Raw genomic sequence first — 15,799 nt, 5'->3', positions numbered from 1 at the left:
TCCAGGCTTATGTACATATGCTGGACAGTAGTAATTCTTTGATGTATATATTGTAAGTATTTTTCTCCTAGTTTTTTGTTTAACTTGGAAATTTGTTTTTAGTGTTTCATATATGGAAATTTTAAATTACAGTATAAAGTTTAGCAGTCTCTTTATGGCTTTTGAATTCTAATGTATCCTTTCATATTATGAGCCCAGAATGATGTGCTTCTGTATCTTCTTCTAAGATATCTGTATGCACTTACCTCAAATATAGATATTTACCTTTACATCTTCAATAATTCTTGATTTTGTTTTTGTAAATGTGTGAGGCAGAGATTAAATTTTCCTCAAATGAATTGTCTCAGCAATAGTAAAGAGTTCATCATCTTTACCTTTCTTATTTGTAATGCCACCTTTATCTTATAGTGAATTCCCATTTATAAAAGGGCAAATTTCATTTTAGTAATATGTTTTTGTTTTATTTTATTTTATTTTTTGAGAAATTTTTTGAGATACAGTTTCAACTCCGTTTTATTTTTTGAGATACAGTTTCACTCTGTTGCCCAGGCTGTGGCACGATCTCGGCTCACCACAACCTACACCTTGCCGGGTTCAAGCGATTCTCGTGCCTCAGCTTCTCGAGTAGCTGGAACTACAGGTGCGCGCCACCACACTCAGCTTATTTTTGTATTTTTAGTAGAGAAGGGGTTTTGCCATATTGGCCAGGCCGGTTTCAAACTCCCGACCTCAGGGGATCCACCTGCCTTGGCCTCCCAAATATTTGTTTTATTTTGATGTTACTATTTTGGTGTTTTCGATTGTTATAACATCTTTATTTATTTTTCTAGCCCATAGTTAAAATAAGTCCTTTTTGTATATTCCTTTTTATCGAAGGTATTTTAATTTTACTCATTATTTTTCTCTTGTGCATGAATTTTATTTTATTTTATTTTTATTTATTTATTTATTTATTTTTTGAGACGGAGTCTGGCTCTGTCGCCCGGGCTAGAGTGCAGTGGCCGGATCTCAGCTCACTGCAAGCTCCGCCCCCCGGGTTTACGCCATTCTCCTGCCTCAGCCTCCCGAGTAGCTAGGACTACAGGCGCCCGCTGCCTCGCCCGGCTAGTTTTTTGTATTTTTTAGTAGAGACGGGGTTTCACCGTGTTAGCCAGGATGGTCTCGATCTCCTGACCTCGTGATCCGCCCGTCTCGGCCTCCCAAAGTGCTGGGATTACAGGCTTGAGCCACCGCGCCCGGCTGTGCATGAATTTTAGAATTAGCATGAATTTTAGAGTCAGCATGGCAGTTCCATGAAGTTTGTATCGAATTGTGTGATTAGGTTAATTTGGGTCGTGGGGGCCGAGAATTGGCTTAAACATTTTTCTTTTTATGATATAGAAGATTCCCATCTGAAATTATTTAAAAATTTAATATTTGTTAGAATTTGGTAAGGTTGTAGGTAACAGAAAAACTGAAAAGCCATTGCATAAGCAAGTTATCTTTCATATTCAGAAAAACTGAATTGCAAGGATCACAGTCTGTGGTGTTGGGGATCCGTGCTCCTTGTTTACCTCCTTTCTGTTCTACAGACACACTAGTCATGGTCCCACTGTACAGTTTTATTTATATATTCTTTTCTTTAATGTTTTTAATGTTTAATTTTTGGGGGTACATAGGTGTATATTAATGGGGTACATGAGATTTTGATAAAACCCACTGTACAGTTTTCTGTGTGGTATGCACTGAAAGCTGTCCCTCGATCTTCATATGACATGGTCTTTCATATTTCAAATCTACCTCCTTAGAGAGGTAAATTTTGCTTGACCAACCAATATAAAGTAGCTTCCACAGTCATATCTGCTGTCTTGAGGTACTTATCTAAAATTATTTTGTTCATTCATTTGTTTACCCTTGCCTCCGTGTATTTCCCACTTCTTAATTGTCTATGAAAGCTTATAATAATGGTTGTTTACCACTGTATGTATACCGAGTGTTTGGAACAATGCCTGTTTCATAATAATCACTCAAATATTTGTTGAAATGGTGAATTTTGAAAAAGGAGTATTTATAATCTCAGCTATTTCTTAGATATTTTTGTACAAAGGTGCACTTTTCATTTTTGTACAGTACTTTCTAGTAATTCACAATCACACATGGCTTTATATATATCTTTTCATAGTGATTTTTTTAAAATTTAATTTTGCTTCCATGGATACTTACTATCACTTCAGTTATTTATTTATTGTTTTTGAGACGGAGTCTCACTCTGTCTCCCAGGCTGGAGTGCAGTGGCATGATCTCGGCTCACTACAAGCTCCGCCTCCTGGGTTCAGGCCATTCTCCTGCCTCAGCCTCCTAAATAGCTGGGACTACAGGCGCCTGTCACCACGCCCGGCTAGTTTTTTATATATTTTTTTAGTAGAGACGGAGTTTCACAGTGTTAACCAGGATGGTCTTGATCTCCTGACCTCGTGATCCACCTGCCTCGGCCTCCCAAAGTGCTGGGATTACAGGCGTGAGCCACTGTGCCTGGCCCTACTTCAGTTACTTTTTAAATGAAACTGTTAATAGACCCTCGATGTTGGCTCTTTTGTTAAAGAAGAAGAAATAGTAGTGAATAGTATTAGCTCTTATCTTGACCAAACTGTATGACATTTAATAATAGAGAATGATATTTTCATAGGTTTTCAAAACTATTTTGTTAACTTATACTTTTTGGGGGGATTCATTTGTGACTTTTTCTGCTAAGAAGATTCTGTTTTCTATTCTGCTTGTCAGTATAGCTGGGGCGAATATGGGAAGCTGTATTGTGCTTAAACACCAGAGGGTGCCAGAGATTCATGTCGTTTCCATCATACTTCAGAATCAGAAGTGGCAAACAGGATAGTACCTCTGCATGTTTGCATAACTGTATTTCAACTGAAGATGTGATGATAATAAGGAATTAATATCAATATTTTTATGTGATAATTTATTTTAAGTCCTTATATTTTAGAGATACATAATAAAATGTTTATGGATAATATGTATATATTATATCTGGTAGTGAAGGTGTTCTAACAACTAGGGGCTTTAGTGTGATTTTTACTACTTTAGAAAGACACTCTTGGAAAATAATATAGGACCAGATTATGTGCTATTTGCATAGATGATATTACTCTACCAATTTTAATGTCCATTTTTTCCCTACTACAGGAATTAGATTCTCTAGTGTATATTAGCTTATTTTAACTTTCATCATATATAATTCATTGTTTCATGTGTTACGAGTCTGTTTGTCCTTGTGTGTGCTCACGCCTGTAATCCCAGCACTTTGGGAGGCTGAGGTGGGAAGATCACCTGAGGTCAGGTGACCAGCCTGACCAACATGGCGAAACTCCATCTCTACTGAAAATACAAAAATGAGCCAGGTGTGGTGGTGCGCCTGTGGTCCCAGCTACTTGGGAGACTGAGGCAGGGAGAACTCGGGTGGCAGAGGTTGCAGTGAGCCGAGATGGAGCCATTGCACTCCAGACAAAAACAAACAAAACAAACAAAAAACCCCCAAATTAGCTGGGCATGGTGGCGCATGCCTGTAATGCCAGCTACTTGGGAGGCTGAGGCAGGAGAATCACCTGAGCTCTGGGAGTGAAGGCTACAGAAAGCTGAGATTGCACCACTGGAGTCCATCCTGGGTGTCTTAATAAAAAGGAGAGAGAAAAAAAGAAATGAGGTTGTTGAACAAAACGTGTATCTATTACCATGAGTTTGACAGCTTTCCAGTAGTTGTATTTTCTGATCTGATTGGTTGAGATACATGTAATTTTGGATTATGTATTAGAATCTAAATTTGGAAGAACTGTGTAACTCTGTGAACCAGTATTTTCCATATTACCAATGAATGATGTTGCACAGCCATGCCTGAGTAACAGATCCCATTCAAAATGCAGGAGGACCAGTGGATTTTAAAAAGATTTGTAAAAATAGAAGGTAGTACCACTCTTGTTCTATTTTAAAATTTTGGTATGTTAATTTTCATTAAAGTATGTTATTTATGGTGATATATATTTGTTATTTTTTAAATGAATAAATAATACCAATTTTTAGTTTCTGATGCAGTTTTAGTTTCTAATACAGTTTTCATACAAAATTACGTGAGAGGGTCATTTTCACTCCCATTTTACAGATAAAAGGGGATTGATGAATAGAAGTGGGAAGAAACTTGTCCATGGTCATCCTATTAATATTATTTATTTATTTATTTATTTATTTATTTATTTATTTATTTGAGATGAAGTCTCACTCTGTAGCCCAGGCTGGAGTGGAGTGGCATGATCTCAGTGCACTGCAACCTCTGCCTCCCGGGTTCAAGCAATTCTCCTGCCTCAGCCTCCCGAGTAGCTGGGACTAGAGGCATGCAACCACGCCCAGCTCATTTTTGTATTTTTAGTAGAGACGGGGTTTCACCATATTGGCCAGGTTGTTGCTGAACCCCTGACCTCAGGAGACCCGCCCACCTCGGGCTCCCAAAGTGCTGGGATTACAGGTGTGAACCACTGCACCCAGCCATCCTATTATTAATGGTCAGAACAGGTACTGAAACCTTGACCTCTTTAGAATCAGTATTAATTTTTATAAAGCAGTATTTTTCTTAGTGTGGTCCTTAGACCATTTGTATCATGATCATCTAAGTGTGCCTGATAGAAAACTCCAAATCCCTGGTCTCCATCATAGGCCTACCAAATGAGAATCATGTGTACTGTTTGGATGTGTGTTTGACATTGAGACCTGCATCTTAAATATACTTTCTAGGTGTTTCCTAAAAACACTGTTGTTTGAGAAGTACCGCAGTATGCTACGCTACATTTGAGTTAATAAGAAGAGAGGGAAATTCCCATGAGAAAAACAACTTTAAAGCATAGAAGAAGGAATAAGCAGGATATTGTGTGAATTTACTGACTCACTGGTAGAGAGGCTGTGCTTGAGAGAGGTGAAAAAAGAATATCGAAGGCAAACTTATTTTATTACAGATTTAGTAATCTAAGGAAATAACTAGATCTTAAAATAAATTTTGTGTGTGTGTGTGTGTGTGTGTATGTGTGTGTATATATATATATATTTTTTTTTTTTTTTCTTCGAGACAGAGTCTTGCTCTGTCGCCCAGGCTGGAGTGCAGTGGCGTGATCTCAGCTCACTGCAAGCTCCGCCTCCCAAGTTCATGCCATTCTCCTGCCTCAGCCTCCTGAGTAGCTGGGACTACAGGCGCCTGCCACCATGCCCAACTAATTTTTTGTATTTTTAGTAGAGATGGGGTTTCACCACGTGATCCAGAATGGTCTCAATCTCCTGACCTTGTGATCCGCCCTCCTTGGCCTCCCAAAGTGGTGGGATTACAGACGTGAGCCACAACGCCCCGCCATTTTGTTTATATTTTAAAAACTCATTTATTTGACTAGGTAATGTGAACATTTTACACAAAATTCATAAGGTACAAAAAGGTATGCAATGGGAAAAGTGAGGGTTCCCCTCACTTCTTTATCCCCCTGTTACCCAGGTTCCCAGCCTAGAGCCAACCAGTTACCACTTTTTTTTAGTTTCTTATGTATTGTTCTAAGTATAGTATTTTTTTTTCTTGGGTCCAGTGTACTTTATTGATGGTACAGGAGAAGATGGACCCCCCAGATATAGTATTCAACACAGATGGTAATATATAATACATACATAATGTTTTGCTTTTTTTTTTTTTAAACCACTTAATAGTAATCTCGGAGACTGTCTCATCAGTACATATTCACTGTGATTTTGATATTTTTAACAAAGTTCCATAATGATGGACATTTAGGTTGTTTCCATCATTTCATAAGTGGAATGAATGGTAGAGTACTCTGGGGACAGCTGATGGACTTTTAACCATCTTAGATGAAAAGAAAGATGTCTGTTTTCATTTCTTTGTCTTTCATTGCAGAGGATTTATGGACGACTTGGTGTAACTCCAAACGCCTCTTGGTGTTTCTCATTTGCCAGAATGAGAGAGGGAAAGTTGGGACCTAGAAGACAAAGTTACTTCTGATTCATCCTTCTGTTATTAAATATACATTGGTGGTTAGAGACACTATAATTACTTTCAAAAGCTTACAGGGAAAGATAGCCATTCTTCACTTCTCTTGATTGGATGAATTAAGTAAAGTAATGCCGTTAGTTACAAGGAGAGACCTCTAATTCTTTTGCTCTCTGAAACCTCTCTTTTCCCCCTCCCCCGCCTCAAACACACACACACACACACACACACACACACACACACACACACACACACACACACAACACCTAAAACCTCTAACTTCTTTTTTCTATTAGAGATGAAGATGACATCAATGATGTGACTTCTATGGCAGGGGTCAACCTTAATGAAGAAAATGCCTGCATCTTAGCAACAAACTCTGAATTGGTTGGCACACTCATTCAGTCATGTAAAGATGAACCATTTCTTTTTATTGGAGCTCTACAAAAGAGAATTTTAGACATCGGTAAGTGTAGAGTTATGATTATTGACCTGATAGACATGTCTGTTTGAGGGAAAATATTATCAAAAGAGACAATCTGGGTTGGTTGTCCTGGAACTCTGAGACTTAAATAAGATTCTAGAAATCAAGATTTCATGGGCTTTACAGAAAGAAGTAGTTTATTTTAAAAATTATTAATATAACATGGTTTTGGGTTTGGTTAATATTTTACTCATATTTCTTAATGGAGGAATAGTTGAATGTATTTTTGCATGAATATGTAATATAGTATACTATTTTTTTTCCATCCTATTCCTTCCATAGTTGGACTTTTGGCATATATGTGTACTAATGCACACTTATGTTACATGTTTGTGTTTATGAAATACAGGGACATCCAAAGAAAGTAACTCCCTTTCCCTTTTCTTAACCTTGAAATTTAAACCCATTCTTACTTTAAAAGAACTAGATTAGAGTCTTAGGGTCCTCTCTAGGTCCAGGACTAGTTGTTAGATGGCTGCAGTATGAAAGAAAATGTAAGAAAACACGGCCAGACACAGTGTCTCATGCCTGTAATCCTAGCACTTTCGGAGGCCAAGGTGGGCGGATCACCTGAGGTCAGGAGTTCGAGACTAGCCTGGCCAACATGGTGAAACCTTGTCTCTACTAAAAATACAGAAAATTAGCCCGGTGTGGTGGGGTGCCCCTGTAGTCTCAGCTACTCAGGAGGCTGAGGCACGAGAATCACTTGAACCCAGGAGGCGTCTTCACCTGTGTCAAATTTTGGGGGCCAGTACTAATGAACTTCAAATATACTTAAGTAAGACCTTTATATTTTATAATGAAGGCTTGATACAAAAATGTGAAGGTTTCTGATTTTTATAGACCTGTGGTATAAGAACTACGAAGTTCGTTATTATTACAATTTTTAGGTCTACTTCACAGGTACTCAGTAAATAAATACTTTAGCTATTGTATGCTATATAAATGACCAGGGTTTTCTTTTTTTTTTTTCCCTCAAGATGGAGTCTCATTCTTGTCACCCAGGCTGGAGTGCAGTGGCGCCATCTTGGCTTACTGCAACCTCTGCTTCCCAGGTTCAAGTGATTCTCCTGCCTCAGCCTCTTGAGTAGCTGGGATTACAGGTGCCCACCGCCATGCCCAGCTAATTTTGGAATTTTTAGTAGAGACGGGGTTATGCCATGTTAGCCAGGCTGGTCTTGAGCTCCTCACTTCAGGTGATCCACCCATCTCCCAAAGTGCTGGGATTACAGGTGTGAGCCACCATGCCTGGCCTACATTTCTAATTTAAATCGCGAATACATTATTATGAAAAACTAGAGCTTTCAAGCCCAGAAGAGCTGATTGTAAAATGTGTTTGTTTTCTCTTTGCTCGTGTTTCCCTCCCTCCCTGTCTTCCTTCATTCCTTCACTTCTTCCATTTTCTTCTTTGCATATGTATTTTGTATTACATAGAAACCAGTTCCTTAATTTGGGAACAAGTCTCATCTCTAAACCTTCCTGTGATGGCTTGGGAAATCTATTGGTAGCTTAACTCCTTATTGCCATATAATTATCTAGTGCTTTGGTGAAATATAAATAGATACTTAGTTTTATCAGTTACCCTCCCTTCCAACTTTTTTTTTTTTTTTTTTTTTTTTTGGAGGCTGAGTTTCATTCTTGTCGCCCAGGCTGCAGTGCAGTGGTGCAATCTTGGCTCACTGTAACCTCCGCCTCCTGGGTTCAAGCGATTCTCCTGCCTCAACCTCCCGAGTAGCTGGGATTACAGGCGCCCACTACCATGCCTGGCTAATTTTTTGTATTTTTAGTAGAGATGGGGTTTCACCATTTTGGCCAGGCTGGTCTCGAACTCCTGACATCAGGTCATCCAAAATGCTGGCCTCCCAAAATGCTGGAGTTACAGTCATGAGCCACTGTGCCCAGCCTCCTTCCAAATTTTATTTCCAGTTTGGTTTAAACCTTGATTATAAAATAGAAAATTTTTTGGCATTAAAAGCATTTTTGATCACTTAGGACAGGGATAAGCAACTTTTTCCTTCAAAGGGCAGATAATATTTGCCACTTTTGTAGGTTATATGGTTTCTGTCACAATTGCTCAATTAGGCTGTCATAGTACAAAAGCAGCCATAGACAATATGTAAACAAATGGACACAGTTATCGTCTTAGTCATGTTGGATTGCTGTAACAAAATACCATAAATTGGATGGCTTAAACAGCAAATGTTTATTTCTCATAGTTCTGGAGGTTGGCCATTTGAGATCAGGGTGCTAGCACGGTTGGATTCTTGGTGAAGGCCTTCTTTCTGGTATTCAGACAGCCATCTTGCTTGTTTTCACATGGCAGAAGGAAAACTAGCTAGCTCTCTGGTCTCTTCTTAGGGTGAAGGCAGTACCTTTATGACCTAATTGTCTCCCAAAGGCGCCAATTCCAAATACCATCTCACTGGCATTAGAGCTTCAACATGAATGACTTTTGGGGAGATGCAAACATTTAGTCCGTGCAACTGTATCCCCATAAAACTTCACTTACAAAGAGTGAACAGATTTGGCCTGTTAGTCATAGTTTGGTGACCTCTAATTTAACACAATAAGGGAATAACTATTTGCATTTTTACTTCTTTTTTTTTTTTTTTTAATTATTTTTGGGATGTGGTCTTGCTCTGTTGCCCAGGCTGGAGTGCAGTGGTGCTATCACAACTCACTGCAGCCCCAACTTCCCAGGCTCAAATGATCCTCCTGCCTCAACCTTTTGAAGTAGCTGGGACTACAGGCGCGCACTACTAAATCTGGCTAATTTTTGTATTTTTCTGTAGAGACAGGGTCTCACTATGTTGCCCAGGTTGATCTTGAACTCCTGGGCTTAAATCATTTTCAGTTCTTAGTGATGAAGTACAAACTTGTCAAATAATATGGAAAACTTCAAGAATTCTTACTTCTGAATTATCTAAGCCTTTTTTTTTTTTTTTTTAAAGTAAGGTCATAGAGTGAATGCAGTTACATATTTTTAGGGATGTTTTCCATTTATAATAAAATTCCGTCCTTGTAGAATGGTTCAGAACCAAGGCTATTTCTTAAAAATAGAAATTACAAATTTACCCAAAGATTTTGTTTTTGGAGAAAGGATTTTTCTACTTGAATAGTGTTAACAGATAAAATGGCAGTGTTTTTTTTTTTTTTTTTTTTTTCCTAATTACTTAAATTGCACAGACATTCAGTAAAATCACATAACCGGTGTGCAAGCACCAACTAGATCTTAATCAGTTTTGTTGATTTTGTTAAAAAGGGTGTTTTGTTTTAAAATGGGAATTTTTCTACAGTATTTTACTTTGTAATTTTTAAGTTGTATTTTATTACCAGTTTAATGAAGACATTACAACATTTGCTTGTTCCCTAAACCCTAGAATTGTTTAATCTCAGCACTTGTTTATTTCTAATATTTAAAAGATATGTATATTTTTATGTTGGATGAATTACCTCTGTTTTATGAGTACATATGAAATTATTTTCAGAGGTTCCTCTTCAAACACTAAGGTGCCTTGTACCTGTAATCCCAGCACTTTGGGAGGCTGAGGCAGGTGGATTGCTTGAGCCCAGAAGCTAGAGACCAGCCTGGGCAACATAGTGAGACCCAATCTCTTCAAAAACCTAAAGAAATTAGCTAGGCCTGTTGGCACATGCCTGTGCTTCTAGCTACTCAGCAGGCTGAGGTGGGAGGATTGCTTGAGCCTGGAAGGTCGAAGTTGCAGTGGGCTGTGATTGTTCCACTGCATTCCAGCCTGGTTGACAGAGTGAGACCCTGTCTCAAAAATAATAATAATAGGCCGGGTGTGGTGGCTTACACCTGTAATCCCAGCACTTTGGGAAGCTGAGGTGGGCAGATCACTTGAGATCAGGAGTTTGAGACTAGCCTGGCCAACATGGTGAAACCCCAACTCTACTAAAAATACAAAAAAAAAAAAAAAAAAAATCAGCAAGGTGTGATGGTGCACGCCTGTAAGTAATCCCAGCTACTTGGGAGGCTGAGGAAGGAGAGTTGCTTGAACCTGGGAGGCAGAGGTTGCAGTGAGCGGAGATTGCACCGCTGCACTCCAGCCTGGATGACAGAGCAAGACTCCATCTCAAAAAATAAAAAAAATAAAATAAAAATAATATAAAAAATAAGATTGTACTTTTTCTTTTATAGTAGACCCCACTATTTGTTTATGCTGAGGGTTTTATTTTAATTTTTATTTTTTTCGAGACGCAGTTTTGCTCATGTTGCCCAGGCTGGAGTGCAATGGTGTGATCTTGGCTCACTTCAACTTCTGCCTCCCAGGTACAAGCGATTCTCCTGTCTCAGCCTCCCATGTAGCTCGGATTTCAGGCATGCACCACCACGTCCAGCTATTTTTTTTGTATTTAGTAGAGACAGGGTTTCACCATGTTAGTCAGGCTGGTCTTGAACTCCTGACCTCAGGTGATCCACCTGCCTTGCCCTCCCAAAGTGCTGGGGTTATAGGCGTGTGCCACCATGCCTGGCCTATGCTGAGGGTTTTATTAAAGTAGAGTTGACTTTGTAGAATTTTTTTCCCTGCCTGAATCTGAGATTAGAGAGGAATTCAGCTTTGTTACAAGTAATGACTTACATTTTGAAGGGCTGGTTTAGGAGAAGTTGATTAATTTTGTATCTTCCTATTTGCTTTCATTATATAATATCAAAGAATGTATTTGAGTTGTTGACTTTTAATTCAAGCATATTTTTTTCTGTAGTTCACCCTTTGATGAGAATATGAGTATATTTCAGATAAATTAAAATATAAAATCAAACTATAATATTTTAAAAATTCATGTGTATGTGTTGAAAACAATCACAGCAGTGCTTTTTAAAAAGCCCATTTAAAATAGATTACCTAATTGCCTGTATCTTTAGATTTAGGCCTTTGTTGATGTAAGTGGTTTCACTGGGCTGAGAAGTACTATTTAAATACTGATAAGGTTGATTTATAAATGAACTTCTGACTCTGAGTATGTGGTCCAAATTGTTTTCCTGAAACTTTCTTGCTAGTTAGCAGAAGGAAGAAGTTTGGTTTATTCATGGAAAGGAAATCTGGTGAGAGAGAAGTTATTCAGCTAGGTAGGTGAAACGATGAGGTTTTGAACCCATTTGAACTTGTAAATTGACTACTAAGTGGATATATCAGAACATCAGTTAGTGCAAAGTAAGCATGATTGGTAATAGACAAAAGGAATATAGGTATGTCTTGTAGACAAGGCATTAACAGAGACTCACAATCTGAATTCATTTAAATAAATGTCATAAATTGTTAACAGTGTCAAACAGGGCGAAATGTAATTTTCTATTTTTTTAATTACTAAAATTAACAGAATATGGTACTAATTTCTGCAGTTACCGTTTTCCTCCCTGAACAGTAGACTTGATTTGTGTTCTTATTAACTTTGTCCTATAAATGACCTTGCAAGGAGAATGATTCTAGAGGCTAAGTGAAACAATGTCTATATTTTCTAAGGCTTCAGGCTAGGTTTTATTAATGTAATGTCTAAGATCTTTGAAGTTGTGACTTTACTAGGAAAATCATAATCTCCAAACCTTTATTCATAATGGGTATGACTTCCAGGGGGAACAGAATACCTGCTGTGCTAATTATTTCAATTATCAGCCACTACTAAAACACGTAATGGATTTTCTCTGCTTCCGCAGGTAAAAAGCATGACATTACAGAACTTAACTCTGATGCTGTGAACTTGATCTCCCATGCAACACAGGAACGACTACGAGGCCTTCTAGAAAAACTGACTGCAATTGCTCAGCATCGAATGACTACTTACAAGGTAAAGGAAATCGTTAAAGAAGTATAAACTCTCGAGTGTTATAGGTAGTCTTTTGGGTGTGGATTGATATTCTAAACACATTTTTAAAGGAATGGTTGAGACTTGTATTTCGTATTAGTAGAAAAATCAAAGTCTCATTCTTATTTAGATATGCTTACATGACAAATACAATCAAAATGGAATTCAGAATGATATTAAAAGCTTCTATGTCACTGTAGATTGAAATATGTATCTGTTCTGCCCGAGGCTTCTCTTTCTTAAGCGTTTGGTGGGGAAGGAAAGCTACGTTAGAATGGAATATCGGCTGCTGTGTCCTCTTCAGTGTTCCGCACTCTCCTAGCGTTCATGTTCCTTTTTTTTTTTTTTTTTTTTGCCTTTCAGTTTTGCAGAGATTTATTTATTTTAAAATAAATTTTATTGTATATATTAATATTTAAGGTATACAACGTGTTATAAGATACACATATATAGTAAAATTATTACTATTTAGTTGAACAAATTAACATTTTCATTATCTCAAATATACCCATTTTCCCCCCTGTGGCAAGAGCAGCTATAATCTACTCATTTAGCAGAAATCCTGAAAACAATATATTACTAACTATAGTCCTTATGTTCTACGTTAGATATTTCTACTTGTTCATCCTCTGTTCCTTTTAATAAGTTAAATGATTGCATTGAGTGCTCATATTGATGCTACTTAGTGTTATTGGTTACTTTTATTAAAAAAACTAAATGCAGGAATAGCTTGTATCCCTAGTGGTAGGAACCAAATGACTTGCTGTTATCAAGGTAAAAGCACTTCATGTAGTGTTGGAGGAGAGCGAATATATTGGGTGATTAGGGATGAAAAGAGAAGGTAACGGGAGATGAAAATAAATAAATAAATAAGATAACTGTTTCTCTTTTTTCAAGAAATGTTTATAGCTAGATTTTGAACAAGATGGTATATAGGTAACCTTAAGAGATTTTGAATCTGAAAGAATAGTCATTGCCATGATATCCTAGTCAAAGGTTAAGGGAAACTAGGAAATTGTCAGCTACTACACCACCAGTAAGTTCCCTGGAGGAATCATATTATTTTTTTTTTTCCTTTCTGCTTCATTTAGAATGTTGGAAAAACTACATATGATTGCTGAGGTCCTCACTTGCATAAATCTTTGTGAAAATTTGCTGGACTGACAGGAATATGTGATCAACAGGATAAAAAGCTATGACAAAAACAAAACATTAATATCAGTATTTTATAATTCCTAGAAACACATAAAAATAAAGATATTAATTTTGTGTTTCTAGGAATTTTTTCATTTCGCCTAGGTTATCTAATTTGTTGGCATAGGACTGTTAATAATACTTTCTTGTAACCTTTTATTTCTGTAAGGTCAATAGTAATGATCTCCCTTACATTACTGATTTTTGTTATTTGCATCTTCTCTCTTTTTCTTCTTTGCTAGTAAAGTGAATGATGTGTTGATTTTGTTGAGCTTTTCAAAGAAGCAACTTTTGGTTTTATTAATTTTCTCTTTCGTTTATCTATTTTCGATTTCATTTAGCTCCACTCTAGTTTTTATATCATTTTATTCTTTCTAAGCTTCAGGCTTAGTTTGCTCCTTTTTTTTTTAGTTTCATAAGATGTAAAGTTAGGTCTTTTATTTGAGATCTTTCTTTTATAATGTAGGCATTTACTGCTATACATTTCCCTCTGAGTACTGCTTTCACTGCATTCCATAAATTTTGGTATGTTGTGTTGTCGTTTTCATTTATCTTTAAATATTTTCTCATTTCTTTTGAGATTTATTGATGCTTTGTGACTGTTTAAGAGTATGTTGTTTAATGTCCAAATATTTGGGAATTTTCCAGTTTTCCTTTGTTGTTGGTTTCTAGCTGCATTCAGTTGTGGTCAGAGAAGATACTTGGTATGAATCATTCATTTAAAATTTATTAAGGCTTGTTTTATGACTTAACATACATTGTATCCTGGAGAATGTTTCATGTGCACTTGAGAAGAATGTGTATTCTGCTCTTGTTTCATAGATGCCTGATAGATATAGTTGGTTTATCCAACTGTTTCCTTAAGTCCTCTGTTTCCTTATTGACCATCCATCTGGATGTTCTATTCATTATTGAAAGTGCGGTATTAAAATCTTCAACTATTGTGGAACTCTTTTTTTCTTTTTGTTTTAGAGACAGGGTCTCACTCTGTCACCCAGGCTGGAGTGCAGTGGTGCAATCATAGGTCATTGCAACCTCGAACTCCTGGGCTCAAGCCACCCTCCCACCGCAGGCCACCCTCCCACCTCAGCTTCTCCAGTAGCTAAGACTAACAGGCATGTGCCACCATCCCAACTGTTTTTTTTTTTTGAAACTGGGACTCACTATGTTGCCCATGCTGTGGAACTGTTTTTAAAACAAAATTCTGTCAGTGTTTGTTTGCTTCGTATATTTGAGAACTCTGGTTTGATGTGTGTATCTTCTTGATGAATTGACCTTTTTATCAATATATAATAATTTCTTTGTCTCTTTTAACAGTTTTGTACTTAAAGTCTATACTGTCTGATATTACTTTCTTTTGTTACTTGCATGGAATATCTTTTTCCATCCTTTCACTTTCAACATACTGATATGGTTTCAACTAAACTGTAGACAGCATATAGTTTGATCATTTTTTAAAATTCATTCTGCTAGTCTCTTTGAAGAGCTTAATCTATTTACATTTAAAATGTAATTACTGATAAGAAGTAACTTCTATTTTGCTATTTGTTTTCTGTATGCCTTATAAGTTTTGTGTTCCTCACTTCCTCTGCTTCTTATGTTTAATTGATTGTTTTTGTTTTGTTCCATCTTGATCCCCTTCTCATTTCGTTTTGGATGTATTTAGATATCTTCTTAGCCATTACCATAGAGATTACAATTAACATCCTAAATCTACAATCTAGTTTGGATTGTTATCAGCTTAGCTTTAATTTTGTGCTGTGGGAAAATTATAGACATATTTTTGACTTATTACTTTAACTTTTTAAACTATCTTACAGTTTTTCAAACTTGTATTCTCCCTACTTCTGCCTTAATCACACTGCTGTTTCAGAGATACATGAATACCTTTTTCAGTAGGGATGGGGTTTCGCCATGTTGGCCAGGCTGGTCTCAAACTCCTGGCCTCAAGCAATCCACCCGCCTTGACCTCCCAAAGTGTTGGGATTACAAGTGTGAGTCACCGTGCCTGGCCACATGAGTACATCTTGATTTATAGTAGGCAGTTTCTATATAAAACATAATAAGTATAATTTACAATGGAATAGAATTTTTTAAAGTAATATTTATTGAATGGCATTCAAAGCTCTATTGTGTATAGCTTTCAGCTGGAATTCTTTTGTTGTGTATCAGTAGCATATTTCCAAACATTTAGTTGTAGTAGGCAAAATGGATAGTACCTCCCCCACCTAGAAGACCTCGCTAAGTTAGCTTAAAGCTAACACCTCCTTAACTTG

At 37.1% G+C, this 15,799-nt stretch overlaps 1 protein-coding gene across 2 annotated transcripts in view; it reads left to right on the top strand.

Moving 5' to 3' along the window:
- Positions 1 to 15,799, top strand: part of LOC105465340 (TATA-box binding protein associated factor 4b) — a 166,435-nt gene that overhangs the window by 75,131 nt on the left and 75,505 nt on the right. For both annotated transcript variants that reach the window (XM_011713758.3, XM_011713762.3), the window contains 2 exons: positions 6,316 to 6,485; positions 12,181 to 12,311. In XM_011713758.3, coding sequence (XP_011712060.2) covers positions 6,316 to 6,485; positions 12,181 to 12,311 — 301 coding nt within the window. The remainder of the gene's footprint in view (positions 1 to 6,315; positions 6,486 to 12,180; positions 12,312 to 15,799) is intronic.

The sequence above is a fragment of the Macaca nemestrina genome, chromosome 19 (genome assembly GCF_043159975.1).
Source record: "Macaca nemestrina isolate mMacNem1 chromosome 19, mMacNem.hap1, whole genome shotgun sequence".
Taxonomy (NCBI): domain Eukaryota; kingdom Metazoa; phylum Chordata; class Mammalia; order Primates; family Cercopithecidae; genus Macaca; species Macaca nemestrina.
Note: the sequence above shows the minus strand (reverse complement) of the source record. Positions and strands in the feature narration are given on the sequence as shown.